Genomic DNA, 24,338 nt, shown 5'->3' with positions numbered 1-24,338 from the left:
TGCTGGTTCGAGCCCAGGGAGCGAGGAGAGGGACGGAAGCTATACTGTTACACTGGCAATATTAAAGTGCCTACAAGAACCTCCAATAGTCAAAGGTTAATGAAATACAAATGGTATAGAGGGAAATAGTCCTATAATAACTACAACCTAAAACTTCTTACCTGGGAATATTGAAGACTGTTAAAAGGAACCACCAGCTTTCATATGTTCTCATGTTCTGAGCAAGGAACTGAAACGTTAGCTTTCTTACATAGCACATATTGCACTTTTACATTCTTCTCCAACACTGTTTTTGCATTATTTAAACCAAATTGAACATGTTTCATTATCTACTTGAGGCTAAATTGATTTTATTGATGTATTATATTAAGTTAAAATAAGTGTTCATTCAGTATTGTTGTAATTGTCAATATTACAAATACATTTTTTATTTTTTATTATCGGTATTGGCTTTTTTGGTCCTCCAATAATCGGTATCGGTGTTGAAAAATCATAATCGATCGACCTCTAATCCATAAAGTAAAATATATATAATTCTAATGTACTTTTTTATTTACATTTTTCTTCTTGGCTTTCAAACTAGTATCAGACCAAACACTACTCACTCAGTTCCAGGTTGGATGGTGTCCTCAGGTCTGCTCTTTGTTTGCTAGAGCACCCTCTGTATAGCTTGGAAAAAGAGAACCTTGGTAGAAGTAATCCCTCCAGTTCATTTTGGCCAAAATTAGGTTGCAGGTCCCTGCCGAAAATCCAATATTGACCAAGCAAAAACAGGTTTTTAGAAACTTTTGCAAATGTATTAAAAATAAAGTGAAATATCACATTTACAAAAGTGACCCTTTTATTCAGTACTTTGTTGAAGCACCTTTGGCAGTAATTAGAGCCTCAAGTCTTCTTCGGTATGACGCTACAAGCTTGGCACACCTGTATTTGCGGAGTTTCTCCCATTCCTCTCTGCAGACCCTCTCAAGCTCTGTCAGGTTGGATGGGGAGCATTGCTGCGCAGCTATTTCCAGGTCTCTCCAGAGATGTTCAAGTCCGGCCTCTGACTTCGTGCCTTTGTCCTGTTGGAAGATGAACCTTTGCCCCAGTCTGAGGTCCTGAGTGCTCTGGAGCAGGTTTTCATCAAGGATCTTTCTGTACTTTTGCTCTGTTCATCTTTCCCTCGATCCTGACTAGTCTCACAATCCCTGCAACTGAAAACCATCCCCACAGCATGTTGCTGCCACCACCATGCTTCACCGTAGGGATGGTATTGGCCAGATGATGAGTGGTGCTTGGTTCCCCCCAGACGTGATGATTGGCATTCAGGCCAAAAAGTTCAATCTTGGTTTCATCAGACCAGAGCATGTTGTTTCTCATGGTCTGAGAGTCCTTTTGGAGCCTTTTTGGCTAACTCTAAGCTGGTGTGCCTTTTACTGAGATGTGTCTTTTGTCTGGCCACTCTACCATAAAGGCCTGATTGGTGGAGTGCTGCAGAGATGGTTGTCCTTTGGGAAGGTTCTCCCATCTCTACAGAGGAACTCTGGAGCTCTGTCTGTGACCATCGGGTTCTTGGTCACCTCCCTGACCCTTCTGTCTCCATTGCTCATTTTAGCCCGGCGGGCCAGCTCTAGGAGGTGTCTTGGTGGTTCCAAACTTATTCCATTTCAAAATAATGGAGGCAACTGTGTTCTTGGACCTTCAATGCTGCATACATTTTTTTGGTAACTTCACGAGATCTGTGCCTCGACAAAATCCTGTCTCTTAGCTCTCTCTTAGCTCCTGTCTCTTATTCCTTCGACCTCATGGCTTGGATTTTGTTATGGCATGCACTGTAAACTGTGGGGCCTTTTGTATAGACCGGTGTGTGCCTTTCCAAATCATGTCCAATCAATAAAATATACCAAGTCTCCAAGTTGTAGAAACATCTCAAGGATGATTTAATGGAAACAGGATGCACTTGAGCTCAATTTCGAGTCTCATAGCAAAGAGTCCGAATACTTATGTAAATAAGGTATTTCAGTTGATGTGCACGAAACCCCCCACCTCTTTTCGCTTTGTCATTATGGGGTGTTGTGTGTAGGGTGATGAGAGCAAAATGTTTATTTAATCCGTTTTAGAATAAGGCTGTAACAAAACATGAAAGGGTCTGAATACTTTCCTAATCCACTGTATGGGGATGAAAATTGTGTTATATGATATATTGAATATGATGCCACTGTACATGGACCTCTATCAGTCTGCCATAAATGTCAATCTCAGTATTGTTATCTCTGTTCAAAACAAATCAATGCTGGAATGTAGACTTCTAATTCAATAACATGAAATGGCATCTAACTCTATTTCTAAAAATGTATTTCAAGTGACTTATCGGGGCACAAAAATATTAATGAAATTTTACATTACTTTGGATTATAAAGCGTCACTTGAAGTCGGATTCAATAATGACATTACGCAGTCGATAACCACTCGTCCCCCAGCTGTAAGAGAGCATTTTAGTGAAATCAGAATAGTATTTTAATAGCCAGAAACACACAGAAGTATTTCCATCTTCAACATTCATGAGTATAGAAGTTTTATCATATTGGGCTACAAATTGGATGCTTGAGGATGGTTATCAGGGCTTTGCCATGTAAACACTGCAACAGACACACAGAACACACTGTTCAATGCTCATAGCATCTCATTTACATGAGTGTAAAGGGCCATGGTTATAATGCGTTCTTCTGTTATGAGTTAGGGGCACTAGTTATCTGAGGCACAGGCAACAGTTGTCAGGCAGTGGATTCCTACATCCCAAAGAAGCATTATTATGGATTCCATCTATGACAGGCATTCACTCTGGAGTTAGACTGCACTCTTTGTTTGGAAGCATAGTGGACTTCGCCATGTATCACTGACCCATCCAGATATGGAGGCACACACACAGGAAGTGAGAGAGGATGAGTTTGAGACCAAAACTTCAGTTTCCTCTCCTCGCAAAATCCTTTCACAAAATGACTTGACTGGCATATTTTTGGAGCTAACGCAAGTGGTCTTTTTATCCTGGTGTTTAAAATTAAAAACAAAAATAATAATAATCTATGAACTAGGTTTGATGGAAAGGTATTTTCAATGGAACTTCCTGCTCTGATTGAAAGCACTTTGGTAAAATGTTCTTATTTCTTGCAACCTTATTTCTTCTATTGATTACTTCATTTTTGGGAAAGCGCTTGCAAGAAAGGTATTTCGCTGTACTTGTGCATGTGACGTAATTTTAAATGTTTGCACAGTCCGACAAGCCAATTTTAAATAGGTTTTCCCTCCAACATAATGACTAAATGGGTGTAGAGTGGGGTTACATAACATTACACAGCCAAATGGTGTCTCAAATAATTCAAATGTTTTTCACTTTCATTATCTATGATGTTGAAATAAGCTAACTGAAATGTTATTTTTCATTACATTCTCTACTGTTATTGGAGATCTAGCAGGTGTAAAAGAAACGCCTGAAAGTAGATCCACCTACATAATGGTCTTGACGACGAGAAACTGTTGGGTTGTTTTCTGCACTGTAAAACCTAACCAGTAAATGTGTAGGAGGAGTTAAGATGGAGTGTCGCCTCGTTAACGTCCAAAATCGGAAGAAGCATCAGCCTCTCTTCCCATTTCCCCTGAACTGCAACATCTGGTTGTTGGGGACTCGGCAGAGGTTATTAGAGATCAAAAGTCAAGAACACACATGTTCATCTCAATGGACCCTTCCCCTACCCTCCCTACAGTAACTCTGGTCCATCTGCAGAGCTGAAACTTAACATCTATCTTCTCTCTTGCTCGCTAGCTAACAGCTTTTTGACTGAAGTTATTGTAGTACTAACAATTGGTCGCCATCTCTCGCTCTCCTAATGCATTCATCATTGTCAGGATGCAGGCTGGGAAAGGACGGAAAAGTTACGGACAGCATCTGGACTGTTGCAGAATTTCTCCAAAGCCGTCTTACTCTAATCAATACTACTCTTTAGGTTAGTTTCCCCCAAGGCATTGTGTTGGAATGTGACCCAGATTGATTCATTCCTTTAATTATATTGGAAGGCTATACGTTGTAAATTATTTAGGTATGCATGCATCAGTGAGATTTAGAGTGCATTTTGAACCAAATCTTTAGTCAGAAGGACACAGGCTCATTTTGGGTTCAATGACGACAATGGTGCTGCAACCTGTATCCCTACTACTACCTAGTGCAATCTATTATGAATGAGATTTCTATTCCTAATTCTCTGTAACAAGTCTGGAACGTGTTAATAAGTTGGTGTGTACTGTAATGATAGATTGCTATACTATTACATAAGTTTAAAAGGCTATTCCCAGTTTCCATGGTAATGTGCTTTGTTTCCATAGTGACCACAGTCAATGCTACACCCCTGCACATTTCTGATGTGCACCAGTTGTTGAGTAATAGTGGGAAGGGGGAACCTGTGTGATGTGGGGTTAGTACATAATGCAGATGAATCAGCCAGGTGTGAAATGTACAACTCTGGGCCTGATGCTACGATTGCAGCTTTTATCAGTAGCTGCACAGTTCTCTATCCTGGAAGCGTGATTTTAAGTATAAGATGTGTATGTAAAACGTTGAGCTGATATTCCTTGTAGAAATGGACGGATGGATGGGAAAGGCCATGATGTTTCCACTGAGCTTGGGGATGGTTGGATGCTTCAGTGTGGCAGAATGGGCACAGTAGATCTGTGGTGACGGTAGTCAGCAACAACATCAGCATTGTGTGCTTGAAAGGGGAGTGTTTTTGTGTTTGTTCAGCTTCATGATTATACTGTACTGTATCAAATGACATGGTAAGCACTGAGCAGCATGTAGTCTCTTGACATCCTTTTGGATCATTCCATCTCCCAAAAAGCATGAGGATTTCGACACCCACCATCTGAAATTGTGATGAAATCGTTTCTGTAGTTATAATTTAATCTCTACTTGATTGCACCCAAATTGTCCCTTTAAAAAAAAAACATTTATAGGATTCATATAATCTTCAATAGATATAGTACTCTAACACCGTAAGTCTTCCTAACAATGAGTAAGACATGTGGAATCTAGGCTTGGATGGTATACCACATACTGCGGTATTTGGAAATGGCCACAGGGTGGTGTTTAGAAACTGTCAATACCGGTCCAAATAGGTACTATATTTTTTGAAGATGATATGAATCCCATAAATTAAAAAAGGGAACATTTTAGGTCATGGTTTGTCATGTTTTCTATGTAGCTACAGATATTCATAGGCTATAGTAGTACATTGCCTAATTTTCCTATTATTTGACAGCTTAGCTGCCGTGTTAGGGTAGATGCCCACGTAGTGGAGCGCATATGATATTGAGTTGCAGTGACATTTGTTTACATAGCCAGCTAACAAGTGGATTGTTTTGTCCTTTTTCTACCGACACAATTAATTTGGAAACTGTCCCAGCTTTGTAATTAATCAGCTAACTTTGTAGTTGGTCTGTCAGGCAAGAAAACGAGTTGGAGGCAACATTGTGCTTTGCTCGACACTGTCACTTACTTGATAGTCTCACTTCCTCTCTACAAAGACAACCAGCTATGACCATCAAAATAGATTAAGAATTATTCTAAACCTGTTTGGCTAAATTGCACTTTGTCATCTTTTACTTTCAACATCCTAAAAAAGCACCCCCACACCATCCCACCACCACCTCCGTGTTTCACGGTGGGAACCACACGTGCAGAGTTAATCCATGCACCTACTCTGCGTCTCACAAAGACATGGCAGTTGAGAACCAAACATCTTAAATTTGGACTCGTCAGACCGAAAGACAGATTTCCACAGTCTAATGTACATTGCTTGTGTTTCTTGGCCCAAGCAAGTCTCTTCTTATTATTGATGTCCTTTAGTAGTGGTTTCTTTGCAGCAATTCAACCCTGAAGGCCTGATTCGTGGAGTATCCTCTGAACTGTTGATGCTGAGATGTCTGTTACTTGAACTCTGTGAAGCATTTATTTGGGCTGCTATCTGAGGTGCAGTTAACTAATGAACTTATCCTCTTCAGCAGAGGTAACTTTGGGTCTTCCTTTCCTGTGTTGGTCCTCATGAGAGCCAGTGTCGTCATAGTGCTTGATGGTTTTTGTGTCTGCATTTGAAGAAACTTTCAAAGTTCCTGAAATGTTCCGCATTGACTGACCTTTGGCTTAAATTAATGATGGACTGTCGTTTCTCTTTGCTTATTTGAGCTGTTCTTGCCATAATATGGACTTGGTCTTTTACCAAATAGGGCTATCTTCTGTATACCATCCCTACCTTTTCACAACACAATTGATTTGGCTCAAACGCATTAAGGAACGAAATTAAACAAATGAACTTTTAACAAGGCACACCTGTTTATTGAAATGCATTCCAGGTGACTACCTCATGAAGCTGGTTGGGAGAATGTCAAGCGTGTGCAAAGCTGTCATCAAGGCAAATGTTGGCTATTTGCAGAATAAATAAAGGTAAAATAAATAGACATTTGCAGAATCTCAAATATATAACACTTTTTTGGTTACTACATGATTCAATGTGTTATTTCATAGTTTGGTGTCTTCACTATTATTCTACAATGTAGAAAATAGTAAAATATTCAGTAAAACCCTTGAATGAGTAGGTGTATGAAAACTATTGACTGGTACTGTATATAGGGAATGGGTTGCCATTTGGGAGGCATACACATCTACATTCTCTCCACCAGACAGAGACAGTGCAGCATTATCCACTGTTCTGTTGGACAATAAATGAAAATTCCTCATACAAAACCAGAGATTTGAGGACTTTTTTGTCCTAATGAGTTTGGAACAGCAAAACTTATGCCTAATTGCTATTTTTCTATCCGTTCATGTTATTTGGTAGCCTGGAATCCAAGCTGTAAACCAGAGCATGTCAGTTTGGATTCTAAGCTAGTTGTTCTCTATTCTGTGGGTGTAAATTACACCAATCACAAGAATCCCTCAGGTCAGAAGTGAGATCCTTGCTTCAATACTCACACTAAAACAGTGTGGAAACATTGCATATACATTTTGACTTGATAAAGGATGCATCATCATGGTTTTTCTACTTTCTCCATTAATTTATCCTGATTTCCCCTTTTATTTGCACCTAAACTCTTCTTATTGTGTATCTGGCACTAAACCGATTGGACCAATGTCTGCTGTGAGGGCTGGATGGTTTGGGCCTGGCTAGTAGTTGTCATAGCATCCCTGTGTCCAGTTTTGGCTGCCTGAAAGCTGCTGTAACTGCTGAGAACTGAGAAGGGCAAATGGTTTACAGTGGTGTCTGCCAGCCCATAGAGGCCCACTAGCCTTACTCTAATCCTCTTATGCTGCCCGTCTTTGTCCTCTGGGGGGTAGGTCTCCGTCTACAGGCTGCTAATGTACTTTATCTGAGAGAACATTATCCCCTCAGACAGCCTTGACAGAAATGAGACAAGATCAATTGCAAATAATTTCGGTCCCTCTAGCTTCGACTCCAACCGCTCTAGGTTGAGTCTCGAATGGAAATCCGTGTCATGTCTGGCAGAGTGAGACTACTGTCCCTCCTTTCTCTCATCCCGCCATCTATTTTCACTCCATCTATTTTATCTCAATCTCTCCATCAGCAATTCCAAGGCAACACAATTATGCTGAGACTCGCTGCCAAAAAAAAAAAACCCATTGTTTTCAACGCTTAACAAACCATACAACTCTATGCAATGACTACTTTGAACAATTTACACAGTAAATAAATACACGCATGGAAAACCCCGTTGAAATGGAATTGCACCAATCTCTCTCTGATCGTCAATGATGTTCTGTCTAAATTGGAGGTGGCGGTGCAAGCTGTACTGTGGTCCCTCCTTCCTGTACTCACTGTGTAGCCATCAAACACAATGATTGCCTGTGTTTGGCGTGCTAGTGTTGGGTAAAATATTTATTTCCTGTCCATTTTTCCCTGGCTCAGTCATTCAAAACAAAACCCAATAATAACAATAGCAAGGGACTTGCTATTTTATTATTGGGTTTTGTTTTGAATGACTGAGCCAGGGAAAGTGGACAGGAAATCAATAAGCCATGGGGTGTGTAGTCACATGACCAAACAGGAAGCAGCAGAGGTGATGGCATAAAGCCATGCAACGTGACTGAATGTTTGGGACAGCAAGTGTGACGTGCACATTTTAAAATCTGAGGCAGTGGCATACACCCAGTAGTCTAGTGTGACTGTGTGATATTAAACAGATTACTTCGATGAAACCAGGATTGTGTTCATTAGGTACCAAATGTAAGAACTGACAGGGAGAGACTACTACCTTGGACTTGTCTAATAAGAAATGCTCATTTTCATCTTACATTTCAAAATGTTTTTCTACAAGCGTACCTTAATAAACATGACCCAGTGGAGATTTTAGCATGTAAATCTTGGTGGGGCAAACTAAAGACATACATGTTTTAGATTGATGCCAGCAAAGCCACACCACAACACTTAACAATACATGAATTGCACTGTAACAGTGACAAACAGTGCCCACAAACCTGTTAGGGCCTACAAAAAGCTGTCCCCACAGCAAGAGTTCTCTGCTACACCTGGCTCTCAGCGGAGCCTTGTCTGGCAGTGAAACAGTTCATTCAGCCTCATTTACTGCCTTTTTAAAAAACATAGCTGATATGGCTGACTTGCTTAAACAAATGTGGTTTCTACTGACAATTGAAAATGTACAAACTACGGCATAAGGGGACGACGAGCGGATAAGAGGCAATCTGTAATTTAGATTAAGACATTAATGAGCGTGCTAGGATGGACGTAGTCAATAACTATTTGTTCAGCACTTTTGAAATGTACAGCAACAGAACTAAGAACCTGGGCCATTCCTACAGTATTATCCCTGTACACCAAGGGAGAAAGGGACATATAAGCAGACAATGAAAACTCTTACAATAGTCAATAATTAAATTTCTCTAAAACAGGCTAGGCTACATGTGCACTACCAAGTCAGCAGTAGGTTGAATTAGGAGGGGAAAAGGGACCAAAAGATTAGGGTGAGGCATATGGGCTACTAACAGCTGACATACACTTATGTATACTGTAGCTGAGAAAGTAATACTATCTCGTTGGCATATTACATCATTTATGCTGCAGAATACAATACATTTTTGGACTCACCTTGCTGTGTTCACTTGAACAGGAAGTTGTTTTGAGCGTGGCAGAAGTCATGCTGGATTGACAGCATGGCCAATGTTGAATGTTTATCCTTTTAAGCTTGGAAAAGAGACCCTTAAACCCAGACTTGGACCAGACACCCACTCTACTGAATAGCAGGCTAGTAATTGCTTTGCAATGCTTGCAGTTAGCCACTGATTCCTTCAAACTACTCATTGTTGAATTTGTGATTTCCAACTTGTGTAATGGTTGTCCAGTGGCCGATCACTGATACATTTTGTCGTAGTGTCCCCATGAGTGACAGAACACTGAGCCAATCATGACGCAAGTAGAGAACATTACAAACCCCTACGCTCCATATTTTCCGCTGGCTACCCCACCACCACAGAAATCACTGAACTAGGCCGAAACACCTGCATTTTGGCGCTGCCTTACTCAAGAAAGCAAAAGAGAACTTTTTTTTTTAAATTATTTTTTTTACATTGTTTGCAAACTGATGTGACACTTTCTAATGCCCAAGTAACATCCCCACCTGCCCTGAATGACGGGTCGCCACTGAACATGACCCATGTTGTAACATCTGACCCTTTCTCCCTGGCATCTTCAGGAGCCAACAGACCTGGTGATGAACGGTGACTCAGGTGCTGGGGTGGTGACTGCCCTCCCGCCCACCACCGCCCCCCACAAGGAGCGCTACTTTGACCGTGTGGATGAAAGCAGCCTAGAGTACCGGCGTGAGAGAAACATGGCTCCAGACCTCAGACAGGATTTCAACATGATGGAGCAGAGGAAGAGGGTCTCCATGATCCTGCAGAGCCCGGTAGGACTGGCTATCATACACACGCATGCAAATGCACGTTCTCACAAACCCACACACACTCAGTAGGAAGTACTACTCCTTTTCTATCTTATGTCTTAATGTAATGTCACCAACATAAGAATATAAGAACACCTTTTGTTACTTCAAATTGAATAGCCTTTTTGTGTAGGGCTGTATCACCCTCTCCACTATCACATGGTATAACCACTTAACATTGATCAACAGTTTATCTGTCTCTCTCGAACACACTACTGTTCCCTCAACGCTCAGTTTAAGCCCAGTATATACGTATAAAAGCTAAATATTTATACATCAGCCCTCATAGAGCTGGGAAAAAGACGGTCTTTATTATGCTGTGCAGTGTGGATGGATCAGGGTCTAGGGATAGGCAGAGAGCCATAAGGCCTCCATACTCTAGTCCAAATGAGTTTATATGGGTCAGAGAGGAGATGCGCTCTTTCAGGCAGCAATGACACGCGCACATACACATGCACAAAGTGTGCCCACACCGACAGCAGCTGAGAGGGTAACACAAGGGTAGAGTTCATGATATTCTCCCCTAGGTTCTCGTCATGTCAGGGACAGTATGAAATATACAGGACCAGTGTGAGGAGCAGATTATTTTTTAGTTATCTCTCATAGCTGCTGTTGGGACAGGGGGAATGTTTAGTACAGTAATTTCTAGTCAGCGCTTCTGTAATATACTACGCTATTCCTACGAACATTGTTTCAGTTTGGAGCCTCTGTCTCCTCTTTGCAATGCGGCAGTCAACAGGCACTTCAGACTTACTTGTGACGTTGTCAAGCAGCGACAGTGAGAGGACACGTGTAGACATAATGTAGAGGCCCTTTTACTTCAGATCACTCTTGATTTAAGAGTAACCATGGATCCTGTAATAGATGAACTAACAATAGCCATCCAGTGACAGTATTAGAATGCATCAGCGAATGCGACAGTGTATTGGCGCGTTCTGTCCTGCCCTGACCCTTCATCATCTGTCTGTGTGAATGTCAACTCTGTGACGGTTGTAGTGTATTGACCCATATGTGTGCAGTGACGTGCCCTGACCCTTCATCATCTGTCTGTGTGAATGTCAACTCTGTGACGGTTGTAGTGTATTGACCCATATGTGTGCAGTGACGCGCCCTGACCCTTCATCTGTCTGTGTGAATGTCAACTCTCTGACGGTTGTAGTGTATTGAGCCATATGTGTGCAGTGACGCGTCCTGACCCTTCAATGTCTGTCTCCGACTATGTGACTCTCTGACTGTGTGTCTGTCTTTCTGTCTGTCTGTTACTGACTGTGTTACTGTCTACTTTACTCCCCAGGCATTTTGTGATGAGCTGGATACGATGATCCATGACCAGCTGAAGAGGGGAAAGACTCCCACCAGCCTATTGGCCCTGCAGCAGATAGCTGACTTCATGACCACCACTATCCCCACCATGTACCCTGCAGCGCCACAGGGAGGCATGGCTGCACTCAACATGAGTGAGTAATATAGAGTAGAATCCTGTCCTGTGTCTTCAGTTCTTACCACAATGATTCCTTTTTAAATACTTTTGAAGTAAGTAGACTGTCTGGGGGTACTCGAGGAGAGGTTTGGGATACTTTTTAATCGAATGTAAACTCAGCAAAAAACTACAAAAAAAGAAACGTCCCTTTTTCGGGACCCTGTCTATCAAAGATAATTAGTAAAAATCCAAATAACTTCACAGATCTTCATTATAAAGGGTTTAAACACTGTTTCCCATGCTTGTTCAATGAACCATAAACAATTATTGAACATGCACCCGTGGAACGGTCGTTAAGACACGAAAAGCTTACAGGCTGTAGGCAATTAAGGTCACAGTTATGAAAACTTAGGCCACTAAAGAGGCCTTTCTACTGACTATGAAAAACATTATTCTTTGTTAACTGAGGTAAGTGAAATTGTTCCTCTGTCTCTCTCTTTCTCAATTCAATTTGTTTTATTGGCATGATGTAACAATGTACATATTACCAAAGCGTCTCCCTCTCTCCCTCTCTAGGTCTGGGTATGGTAACTCCAGTGAATGACCTGCGTGGATCTGACTCTATCTCCTATGAGAAAGGAGAGAAACTGCTTCGTTGTAAGCTAGCTGCCTTCTACCGCCTGACAGACCTCTTTGGCTGGTCCCAGCTCATCTACAACCACTTAACCGTAAGAGAACCTTATGCTTTAGGCATCTTACCCCTCTAGTAATACTGTATATCACTGAAGCTGTCTTGTAGTCAGTAGGAAACACCTGAAGTGGTATGTAAGGACAGGATCTTTTTTCCCCCACTGCAGTATAATGTAGTGCATGCTTAGCACATTTTACCAGCATATTTTCGGAAAGCTCGTTATGGAAATGTGGGGTTGGCTAGGATTAGTAAGATTAGCTGAGTAAGCGTTATATAGATGAACCATCAAATGAATGAAAATACTAACTACTGCATTATTGTATGTATGTACAGTTGAAGTCAAAAGTCTACATAAACCTTAGTCATATCTATTAAACTCAGTTTTTCACAATTCCTGACATTTAATCCTTGTAAAAATTCCCTGTCCTGGGTCAGTTAGGATCACCACTTTTATTTTAAGAATGTGAAATGTCAGAATAATAGTAGAGCGAAGGATTTATTTCAGCTTTTATTTCTTTCATCACATTCCCAGTGGGTCAGAAGTTTACATACACTCAATTAGTATTTGGTAGCATTGCCTTTAAATAGTTTAACTTGGGTCAAATGTTTCGGGTAGCCTTCCACAAGCTTCCCACAATAAGTTGGGTGAATTTGTCCCATTCCCCCTGACAGAGCTGGTGTAACTGAGTCAGGTTTGTAGGTCTCCTTGCTCGCACAAGCTTTTTCAGTTCTGCCCAAAAATGTTCTATTGGATTGAGGTCAGGGCTTTGTGATGGGTACTCCAGTACCTTGACTTTGTTGTCCTTAAGCCATTTTGCCACAACTTTGGAAGTATGCTTAGGGTCATTGTCCATTTGGAAGACCCATTTGCGACCAAGCTTTAACTTCCTGACTGATGTCCGGAGATGTTGCTTCAATATATCCACGTAATTTTCCTGCCTCGTGATGCCATGTATTTTGTGAAGTGCACCAGTCCTTCCTGCAGCAAAGCACCCTCATAACATGATGCTGCCACCCCCGTGCTTCACGGTTGGGATGGTGTTCTTCGGCTTGGAAGCCTCCCCCTTTTTGCTCCAAACAAAACAATGGTCATTATGGCCAAACAGTTCTATTTTTGTTTCATCAGACCAGAGGACATTTCTCCAAAAAGTATCATCTTTGTCCGCATGTGTAGTTGCAAACTGTAGTCTGGCTTTTTTATGGCGGTTTTGGAGCAGTGGCTTCTTCCTTGCTGAGCGGCCTTTCAGGTTATGTCGATATAGGACTTGTTTTACTGTGGAAACTTTTGTACCTGTCTCCTCCAGCATCTTCACAAGGTCCTTTGCTGCTGTTCTGGGATTGATTTTGCACTTTTCGAACCAAAGTACAGTGGGGCAAAAAAGTATTTAGTCAGCCACCAATTGTGCAAGTTCTCCCACTTAATAACAAAAAATAACAAAAGTTTATCTCAATACCATTTATATACCCTTTGTTGTCAAACGTTTTCTGTAAGTCTTCACAAGGTTTTCACACACTGTTGCTGGTATTTTGGCCCATTCCTCCATGCAGATCTCCTCTAGAGCAGTGATGTTTTGGGGCTGTTGCTGGGCAACATGGACTTTCAACTCCCTCCAAAGATTTTCTATGGGGTTGAGATCTGGAGACTGGCTAGGCCACTCCAGGACCTTGAAATGCTTCTTACGAAGCCACTCCTTCATTGCCCGGGCGGTGTGTTTGGGATCATTGTCATGCTGAAAGACCCAGCCACGTTTCAACTTCAATGCCCTTGCTGATGGAAGGAGGTTTTCACTCAAAATCTCATGATACATGGCCCCATTTATTCTTTCCTTTACACGGATCAGTCATCCTGGTCCCTTTGCAGAAAAACAGCCCCAAAGCATGATGTTTCCACCCCCATGCTTCACAGTAGGTATGGTGTTCTTTGGATGCAACTCAGCATTCTTTGTCCTCCAAACACGACGAGTTGAGTTTTTACCAAAAAGTTATATTTTTGTTTCATCTGACCATATGACATTCTCCCAATCTTCTTCTGGATCATCCAAATGCTCTCTAGCAAACTTCAGACGGGCCTGGACATGTACTGGCTTATTCAGGGGGACATGTCTGGCACTGCAGGATTTGAGTCCCTGGCGGTGTAGTTATTGATGGTAGGCTTTGTTACTTTGGTCCCAGCTTTCTGCAGGTCATTCACCAGGTCCCCCCGTGTGGTTCTGGGATTTTTGCTCACCCTTCTTGTGATCATTTTGACCCCACGGTGTGAGATCTTGCGTGGAGCCCCAGATCAAGGGAGATTATCAGTGTTCTTTTATGTCTTCCATTTCCTAATAATTGCTCCCGCAGTTGATTTTCTTCAAACCAAGCTGCTTACCTATTGCAGATTGTCTTCCCAGCCTGGTGCAGGTCTACAATTTTGTTTCTGGTGTCCTTTGACAGCTCTTTGGTCTTGGCCATAGTGGAGTTTGGAGTGTGACTGTTTGAGGTTGTGGACAGGTGTCTTTTATATTGGTAACAAGTTCAAACAGGTGCCATTAATACAGGTAACGAGTGGAGGACAGAGGAGCCTCTTAAAGAAGAAGTTACAGGTCTGGAATTTTCCAAGCTGTTAAAGGCACAGTCAATTTAGTGTATGTAAACTTCTGACCCACTGGAATTGTGATACAGTGAAATAATCTGTAAAAAAATGTGGGAAAAATGACTTGTGTCATGCACAAAGTAGATGTCCTAACCTTCTTGCCAAAACTATAGTTTGTTTACAAGAAATTTGTGGAATGGTTGACAAACGAGTTTTAATGACTCCAACCTAAGTGTATGTAAATTCCGACTTCAACTGTATATGTGTGAGCCATTTGGGGTAATTCCTTAGGCTTGTTTGTTTGGTACTGAGTAACTTGTTAAGACCACCATCTGTTCTCTTCCAGGTCAGGGTGAATTCAGATCAGGAGAGGTTCATTATTGTCGCTTTTGGGCTTCTGTACAGTGAAGTCTCCGCCTCCAGTCTGGTAAGGTTCTTCCCCCAGTGCCTCCCACTCTTAACAGAGCTGCCTGCATAATGTATAATAACGCTGTGAACTAATGAAAAAAATGTACATCTGATGTTGTGCTAAATGCATTTTAAATAAGTGATTTGTCATTTTACCTGCCTATTTTAATATAATATCTGGCTTTGGGATTCTGAATGCATTATGTTTATCATCTTCCAACCATACTAGAGACATTAAAGTTGTTCCATCTCTGTCTAGTGTATACTGTAATCTGGAGATATAACACTTGTCTTGTTATATAATGACTCGTAGATCCTTCAAGGCCGAAGCTGCCATCAACCCTTTTCCCTCTGCATGTTTTATCTTTTTACATTGTTAATTTCACTGACAGGCAGTGTCACTGTAGCCTGGGTGCCATTTGTGCTGTCTTGCCAACTCCTATATCAAGTTTGGCTAGAGTTTGCAAGACCAAAAAAATAGATCTGGGACTCAGGCTAGCATCGTAAGATAAGGGCATCGACTCACTTGTTTAACTGAATGATCCCAGATGTATTTTTAGTTCACTTTTAGATTGTTCATTTCTCTAGGCTTTCAGTCATAAGGCATTGACTCACCGCTGCCTGTCTGGTCCTATCCCATAGAGCTATGTAATAATGTATCCTGTCTATTTAATTCTGTGTCCCGTCCTAGGTGAAGATTAATATGCAAGGGGAGATTGTGGACCAGGGGAGCACCAATCTAGGGGTCAACCAGGCTGGCTTCACTCTCCACTCTGCCATCTATGCAGCCCGGCCAGACGTTAAGTGCATTGTGCACGTCCACACACCGGCAGGAGCTGCAGTAAGAAATAAGCCCCCCCACCCACCTGACAAGTTCCTAACTTCCTGTCTCTGCCCGGTTGCTACAGATCTATGGAACTTTAGCATTTTTATGCTCTTGTAAACTTTAAAGTATTAGGTACATCTATTTTAGCTCATCATTCCATTGGTGAAAATTCTGCCCACCCGGTACATCAAGCGAGCTAGAACGAATGTGAAAAATTGTGAAATACTGCTGCTACCAAGTCAGCTGTTGTGGTGTAATTACAGTCTCTGTGTGTTGTGTTTCAGGTGTCGGCCATGAAATGATATCTGCTGCCCGTCTCTCCAGAGGCCCTGTCCCTATTGGTAAATAACTTGTGTTGTATTTCAGGTGTCGGCCATGAAGTGTGGCCTGTTACCCATCTCTCCAGAGGCCCTGACCCTGGGGGAGGTGGCTTACCATGACTACCACGGCATCATCATAGACAAAGAGGAGAACGTCCTCATACAGAAGAACCTGGGGCCAACCAGCAAGGTACCAGAAGAAGGGTTCAAAAGTATGGGGGCCAGGCTAGGGAGGGTTTGCGAATACATTTTCAAATCAAATTGTATTTGTAACATACACATGGTTAGCAGATGTTAATGCGAGTGTAGCGAAATGCTTGTGCTTCTAGTTCCGACAATGCAGTAATAACCAACGAGTAATCTAACCTAACAATTCCACAACTACTACCTTATACACACACACACACAAGTGTGTAAAGGGATAAAGAATATGTACATAAAGATACATGAATGAGTGATGGCACAGAACAGCATAGGCAAGATGCAGTAGATGGTATAGAGTACAGTATATACATATGAGATGAGTAATGGAGGGTCTATAAACATAAAGTGGCATAGTTTAAAGTGGCTAGTGATACATTTTTACATCAATTTCCATTATTAAAGTGGCTGGAGTTGAGTCAGTATGTTGGCAGCAGCCACTCAATGTTAGTGGCGGCTGTTTAACAGTCTGATGGCCTTGAGATAGAAGCTGTTTTTCAGTCTCTCGGTCCCTGCTTTGATGCACCTGTAATGACCTCGCCTTCTGGATGATAGCGGGGTGAACAGGCTATCACTATCACGTTGTTGTCCTTGATGATCTTTATGGCCTTCCTGTGACATCGGATGGTGTAGGTGTCCTGGAGGGCAGGTAGTTTGCCCCCGGTGATGCGTTGTGCACACCTCACTACCCTCTGGAGAGCCTTATAGTTGTGGGCAGAGCAGTTGCCGTACCAGGTGGTGATACCCGACAGGATGCTCTTGATCGTGTATCTGTAGAAGTTTGTGAGTGCTTTTGGTGACAAGCCAAATTTCTTCAGCCTCCTGAGGTTGAAGAGGCGCTGCTGCGCCTTCTTCACAACGCTGTCTGTGTGGGTGGACCAATTCAGTTTATCCGTGATGTGTACGCCAAGGAGCTTAAAACTTAGTACCCTCTCCACTACTGTCCCATCTGTGGATAGGGGGGTGCTCCCTCTGCTGTTTACTGAAGTCCACAATCATCTCCTTTGTTTTGTTGACGTTGAGTGTGAGGTTATTTTCCTGACACCACACTCCGAGGGCCCTCACCTCCTCCCTGTAGGCAGTCTCGTCGTTGTTGTTACTGTAGTGTCGTCCGCAAACTTGATGATTGAGTTGGAGGCGTGCATGGCCACGCAGTCGTGGGTGAACAGGGAGTACAGGAGAGGGCTCAGAACACACACTTGTGGGGCCCAGTGTTGAGGATCAGCGGGGTGGAGATGTTGTTTGCAAGAGTGCGTGCGCACAGTGTAATGGTTTTTACCTTGAGGTTATTGTTTGTTAGGGGTGCCAGGTAGGTTGTGCCTACCAGAGAAAATATTGATTTCTCCATTTTGTTTGTGAGGGAATGAGTCTGGTATGTCAAGTCGACACCAGTACAAAGGACTCATGTAAAAGTCAGTATGGAAATACACTTTTCATAAATCCTTAAAACATTGGAAATGACTTATTTTGCATTTGCCATTTTCGTCTGCGATGTCGTGACCGCTCGAGCCTGTGGATTTCTGAACATAACACGCCAACCAAATGGAGGTTTTTGGATATAAAAATTATCTTTATCAAACAAAAGGAACATTTATTGTGTAACTGGGAGTCTCGTGACTGCAAACATCCGAAGATCATCAAAGCGATTCATTTGATTGCTTTTCTAACTTTCGTGACCAATCTACTTTGCTGCTAGTTGTTTGTAATGTTTTGTCTGCTGAGAGAGATGTCTTAACAAACGCTTGGATAGCTTTTGCTGTAAATCTTTTTTGAAATCTGACACGCCAGGTGGATTAACAACAAGCTAAGCTGTGTTTTGCTATATTGCACTTGTGATTTCATGAAAATTAAATATTTTTAGGAATTTGAATTTGGCGCTCTGCAATTCAGCAGATGTTGACAAAAATGATCCCGTTAACGGGATGGGTGCGCCAAGAAGTTAAGGCATGAGACTTCTTCGTCTGAGAAAGTTTAATCACTTTCCTCTTCAACGATATCCAGCACCTTGTAGCCATCAATCTCCTCCAATTCCTCAGCAGAAGGGAAACTGGCCGTAAGGCGTGAGACATGTCCTCTTTCAGCTCTCAGTAGTTCAGAGGACACATTTGCTACACCATCCTATATAGTCCTTGTCATTTCGGGGGAAAAAAACACTTTGTTTTTGCATTATTTAAACCAAATTGAACATGTTTCATTATTTATTTAAGGCTAAATAGATTTTTATTGATGTATTATATTAAGTTAAAATAAGTGTTCATTCAGTATTGTTGTAATTGTCATTATTACAAATAAATAAATAAATAAAAATTGGCTGATTTAATCGCTAACGGCTTTTTTGGTCCTCCAATTATCGGTATCGGCGTTGAAAAATCATAATAGGTCGACCTCTAGTCTGAAGGTACCACGTTCATCTGGACAAACAGTACGCAAGTATAAACACCATTGGACCATGCAGCCGTCATACCTTTCAGGAAGGAGACGCGTTCTGTCTCCTAGAGATGAACATACTTTGGTGTGAAAAGTGCAAAACAATCCCAGAACAACAGCAAAGGACCTTGTGAAGATGCTGGAGGAAACCGGTACAGAAGTATCTATATCCACAGTAAAGCGAGTCCTATATCGACAACCTGAAAGGCCGCTCAGCAAGGAAGAAGCCACTGCTCCAAAACCGCCATAAAAAAGCCAGACTATGGTTTGCAACTGCATATGGGAACAAAGATTGTACTTTTTGGAGAAATGTCCTCTGGTCTGATGAAACAAAAATAGAACTGTTTGGCCATAATGACCATCGTTTTGTTTGGAGGAAAAAGGAGGCGTCTTGCAAGCCGAAGAACACCATCCCAACCGTGAAGCATGGGGGTGGCAGCATCATGTTGTGGGGGTGCTTTGCTGCAGGAGGGACTGCTGTTCTTCACAAAATAGATGGCATCATGAGGCAGGAAAATTATGTGGATATATTGAAGCAACATCTCAAGACATCAGTCAGGAAGTTAAAGCTTGGTTGCAAATGGGTCTTTCAAATGGACAATGACCCCAAGAATACTTCCAAAGTTGTGGCAAAATGGCTTAAGGACAACAAAGTCAAGCTATTGGAGTGGCCATCACAAAGCCCTGACCTCAATCCCATAGAAAAGTTGTGGGCAGAACTGAAAAAGCGTGTGCAAGCAAGGAGGCCTACAAACCTGACTCGGTTACACCAGCTCTATCAACTTATTGTGGGAAGCTTGTGGAAGGCTACCCAAAAATTTTGAGTCATTTGTGTAAGTGCTGTGCTTGTTGAGGGTCCTTGCCTATAAGTATGCTGATATTCTGTTGTTTATTTGTTTACTGTGAATCTGGTCAAACAGGGTTGGTAACGGGCTGATTGGTTGGCTATTTGAGCCAGTAAAGGGGACTTTACTATTCTTGGGTAGGGGAATGACTAGCTTTCCTACAGGCCTGAGATCACACACTTTCTAGTTGGCTTAAATTGAAGATGTGGAAAAACAGTATTTTTCCATCCAGATTGTCAGACCCTGGTGGCTTGTCATTGTTGATAGGCGACAATCATTTTTTTCACCACCTCCACACTGACTTTACGGAATTCAAAAGTACAATTCTTGTCTCTCATAATTTGGTCCAATATACTTGGATGTGTAGTGTCAGCGTTTGTTGCTGGCATGTCGTCCCTAAGTTTGCTTATCTCGCCAATGGAACAAGTCATTAAGTAGTTGGCATTATCAGTTGCCTTTGATGAATGAGCCATCTGATTAAATGAGCCGAGTTGTCTTTTTCTCCCAAAATTTCAGTTAAGGTGTCCCAAAGCTTTTTACTATCATTCTTTATAGAATTTTGTTTCATAGTATGGTTTATTTTTTATTTATTTTAGTCATGATTTATTAATTTGCAGTACAGTCAATCAGTTGGGCTGCCAGATTTATTTGCCATACCTTTTGCCTCAACCCTCTCAACCATATAATTGTTCAATTCCTCATCAATCCAAGGGGATTTAACAGTTTTTACAGTAATTTTCTTAATGGGTGCGTGCTTATTAGTAACTGGAATAAGACATTTCAGAAATGTGTCAATTGCAGCATCTGGTTGCTCCTCATTACACACCACAGACCAGTAAATATTATTTACATTATCAACAACATATGAATCACTCATACTTATTGTATGACCACAGATACACTATATTAAGCCCAGCCTTTGGAACTTTGGTTTTCCTAGATATGGCTATTATATTGTGATCACTCCATCCTATGGATTTTGATACTGCTTTAAAGCAAATTTCTGCAGCACTAGTAAAGATGTGATCAATTCATGTTGATGATTTAATTCCTATGCAACCTGGTCGATTGACTGACAGTTTTTTGTTTTTTAGTGGCCAGCTTGATGATAGCTAGTCAATATTTAAATCATCCGGAAAATATATTCCATTGCGCTCTGTTGCTCTTCACTCAGACATTTGAATTTATGGGGGATTAGAGTTTGGAGATGTTGAGTCTGATGAAAATCAAGGATGTCACCTTGAAGTTGTAAGACTACAACCTCTGGAGATAAACCAGACGATGGAGAAAGGTTGAGTTTCAGAGGGAGGGCTAGCGCAGAACTTCCACATGTCAATAAGAGAGTAACTGGTTAGACCGCCTGTGGTCCAGACCGAGCATGCAGATTCCGAGGGCTCTGGCCCAAATCAACTCCATTATCTCCATTCACATCATCAGTATTCACATTATTATTTGCATTGTCAGAATGACCCTGTGTAATTCCCATTGACAGGTATGATATGAATGAGCACATTTTATTGGGTTGAATCCATTGTTTTAATTCCTTAACAATCCACACACAAGATTTGCTTTGGTTATTTCTAAATGTTTAGGGGTGCCATTTTTTTATGTAATGGTTTTGTCTTGTGGTGGTTTGTTAGGGATGCCAGGTAGGTTGCGCCTACCAGAGGAAAATATTGATTTCTCCTTTTTGTTTGTGAGGGAATGAGTTAAGTCTACACCAATACAAAGGACTCATTTAAAAGTCAGTATGGAAATATACTTTTCATAAACCCTTAAAACATTGGAAATAACTTCAAAACAACTGTTCCTTTTGCGTTGGTTGTTTTACCAAAGTAAATGATCAAAGTCAATTTAAGTCACAAAACAATAACAACCTTGGTTCACTGGTAAATGTCCATTACCTCGGTCATAAATAAAAAAAGCCCAGCCCAGGTAAAGGAGTGCAGTGCACCCGAGTGACCTCAGTCACACAATTGTCTTTCCATAAAATTATGCGTGAAACCCATCTCCTTCATACAATCAGATTGCAATAACCTCCAGTTTCACACATAATAAAGAGTATCAAATCTCAGCAGTCTTCAACTACAACTGAATACATAAACCAACACGGTATAAATCACCCCAAAACAAATGCAAAGAAGTGGTGGTCAGTCAGACAATCCAATCCGCCCAACAGATCTCCAGCGGAGGAAGGTCAAGGAGAACAGCCGAGACCAACGTAGATCGGTAGTCCAACAATGGACATAAGGAGATCCGAAACTGGTTTATCTTGAGACACAGCTACAGTACAAACTTTTAAATACAACAAAACAACCGGGGTATGAACGACTTTCCAAGCTGAGTGTTGAACACTTCCTCTCTCGCCCAATATCACAACCCACTTTTGCACAGCTGATGCTGGCTATTTAATAGGGAATTAAAGCGGAAGCACCCCATCGGCAGGAGAAGCACTGGGATGGTTCAGACAAATTCAGGGCAGTCACAACATGGCTTAATCTGTCTGTGGAAACTGGCCCGACATGTCTGTGGTGAGACAGTGTGTGTGGGTACACTGAGTTGTTTGGATGTTATTTGTCCTCTAGGTTCTGATCCTGAGAAACCATGGTCTGGTGTCTGTTGGGGAGACTGTGGAGGAAGCCTTCTACTATATCCACAACCTGGTCACTGCATGTGAGATCCAGGTAGGACAGTTTTCAGACCAAACTTGATTTCTGTGAGAATCTGCTCCAGGGCCTCTTCTCTGCGGCCGGTCTTGATCAATGATACATCATATTGTATTATTATAAAGAGGTTATACTGTTACTCTCAGGCAAGATGCCAACTCTTTGAGCATTTGAAATCAAAGCACAACATATACCAAACACAATACTTCCTTCTGCATGTGACATGATTGTGTCTGTGACTGAATTACTTTGTGTGGGACTATGTGTTTGTGTGTGTGTGTCCAGGTGCGCACCCTAGCCAGTGCTGGAGGACCTGGTAACCTGGTGATGCTGGACCCTGCTAAGTACAAATCCCGGCCACGGTGCTCTGAGCATGTCGAGGGCTCCACACACCCGAAATGGCTGGTCGGGGAGCAGGAGTTTGAGGCTTACATGAGGATGCTGGATAACCTGGTAGGAATTAATCTATTAGTCTTGAGAGTAATGATACCTTTTCATAGACTGGTCCCAGATCTGTTTGTTGTCTTGCCATCTCCTATGGTCATTGCCAAATGTTGTTTGACCGTAGGAGTTGGTAAGACAGTACAAACAGATATGAGACTACCAGGATAACCTGTCAATATCAACAATATTTGATATGCCTTGCTTTATCCCCTTTCATTAAAAAAAAACTCTCTTTCTCTAGGGTTACAGGACAGGCTACCCCTACAGGTGCCCTGCCCTGCGAGACAAAGCTAAAAAGTTCCGCAGCGACGTAGAGATCGCTCCCTCGGCCACGGGCTATTCCTATGCCGAGGACGGTGACTCGGGCGCTCGCTCCCCTCTCAAGCACAGCTTTCAGAGGCAGCAGCGTGACAAGACCCGCTGGCCCAACTCGGACCGGCCGGAAGAGGCCTACGAGGAAGGGCCCGACGGTGGCAGCCCCAAGTCGAAGACTAAGGTGTGGACGAACATTACACACGATCACGTCAAACCCTTGCTGCAGTCTCTCTCGTCCGGTGTCTGCGTGCCAAGCTGTATTACCAACTGCTTGGTCTGTGCCTACCTTATTGTTCATAGTTACAGTTCAGCTAGTTGATGACAGGGCAGCTGGTTGGCACTCTAAGGTTGGGGTGAAATGGATCCTGTGATCTATTTAGACCCTGTGATATAGCTACTTCTCCAGACCGCTCCAGTGTTTGGATGTATGTAACCACCCTCTCTGACCAGTATTTAACTAATTCCCATTGTGGTAGTTTTGCTCTATTTTCCTCTCTCTAGCCAGTCCAAAGACCAGACTTTTAATAACTGCTTAAGAGATTTTATATATCCTGGTTCCCCCTTTTCATTCCCTTAAATGCACTTCTTTGTTCCTATAACTTACTGTCTAAAGAAGTTGTTTTCCCTACGAACCACTCTCTTAAGCGGTTGGTCCCTCCCTCTATTCCTCATCTTAGTCCCACCCCTCCCCTTTCCTTCCTTTGTTCCCTCAGGCTTTAGGGTGCCACCCCAGCAGCCCAGCGCATGCGGTGTTGCATGAGTAGTCAGATGCATTGTAGGTGCTCTCCGGGAGGAGGAGCGACAGGGGCGTTGCATGAGCCCAGAGTGGGCGTGGCTCGATGATGTTGCTAACCAACCACTACTGTTGCTTTACAGATGTATTCTCGTTCCTTTCTGTCTGGTGTTGTGTGTCTGGTCTGTAGTTTTTATAACTGTACACCCAGGGAAGTAAGTGCAGTATTAGACTCAAGCAAAACGTAGGATGCATTTTACTAAAGCAAACCCTCATACCTTTCTATGGTGTTGCACACAATTTTTGTGCAGTTGATATGAGAGAGTTGATGAGAGAGTGACAATGTATTACTAATTACTAGCTAATGTAATATAACCATACACTAAATTATAGATAGACAGTGTCCCCCTTTTGTAGATGCACTTCAAAGCTAGCATGCCTCTCTTTATTTTGAGCATTGTCTGACCT

At 42.1% G+C, this 24,338-nt stretch overlaps 1 protein-coding gene across 7 annotated transcripts in view; it reads left to right on the top strand.

Moving 5' to 3' along the window:
- Positions 1-24,338, top strand: part of LOC115127576 (alpha-adducin-like) — a 49,630-nt gene that overhangs the window by 9,372 nt on the left and 15,920 nt on the right. For 4 of the 7 annotated variants that reach the window (XM_029657216.2, XM_029657185.2, XM_029657208.1 and 1 more), the window contains exons 2-10: positions 9,754-9,966; positions 11,297-11,459; positions 11,999-12,150; positions 15,032-15,112; positions 15,785-15,934; positions 16,286-16,429; positions 22,298-22,396; positions 22,664-22,831; positions 23,064-23,411. In XM_029657216.2, coding sequence (XP_029513076.1) covers positions 9,772-9,966; positions 11,297-11,459; positions 11,999-12,150; positions 15,032-15,112; positions 15,785-15,934; positions 16,286-16,429; positions 22,298-22,396; positions 22,664-22,831; positions 23,064-23,411 — 1,500 coding nt within the window. In that variant the 5' untranslated portion in view covers positions 9,754-9,771. Of the gene's footprint in view, positions 1-6,381; positions 6,473-9,753; positions 9,967-11,296; positions 11,460-11,998; positions 12,151-15,031; positions 15,113-15,784; positions 15,935-16,285; positions 16,430-22,297; positions 22,397-22,663; positions 22,832-23,063; positions 23,412-24,338 lie in introns of all 7 variants that reach the window. The other 3 variants (XM_029657192.2, XM_029657224.2, XM_065017652.1) reach the window with 2 other exon arrangements.

Source organism: Oncorhynchus nerka, linkage group LG4, assembly GCF_034236695.1.
Source record: "Oncorhynchus nerka isolate Pitt River linkage group LG4, Oner_Uvic_2.0, whole genome shotgun sequence".
Taxonomy (NCBI): domain Eukaryota; kingdom Metazoa; phylum Chordata; class Actinopteri; order Salmoniformes; family Salmonidae; genus Oncorhynchus; species Oncorhynchus nerka.
Note: the sequence above shows the minus strand (reverse complement) of the source record. Positions and strands in the feature narration are given on the sequence as shown.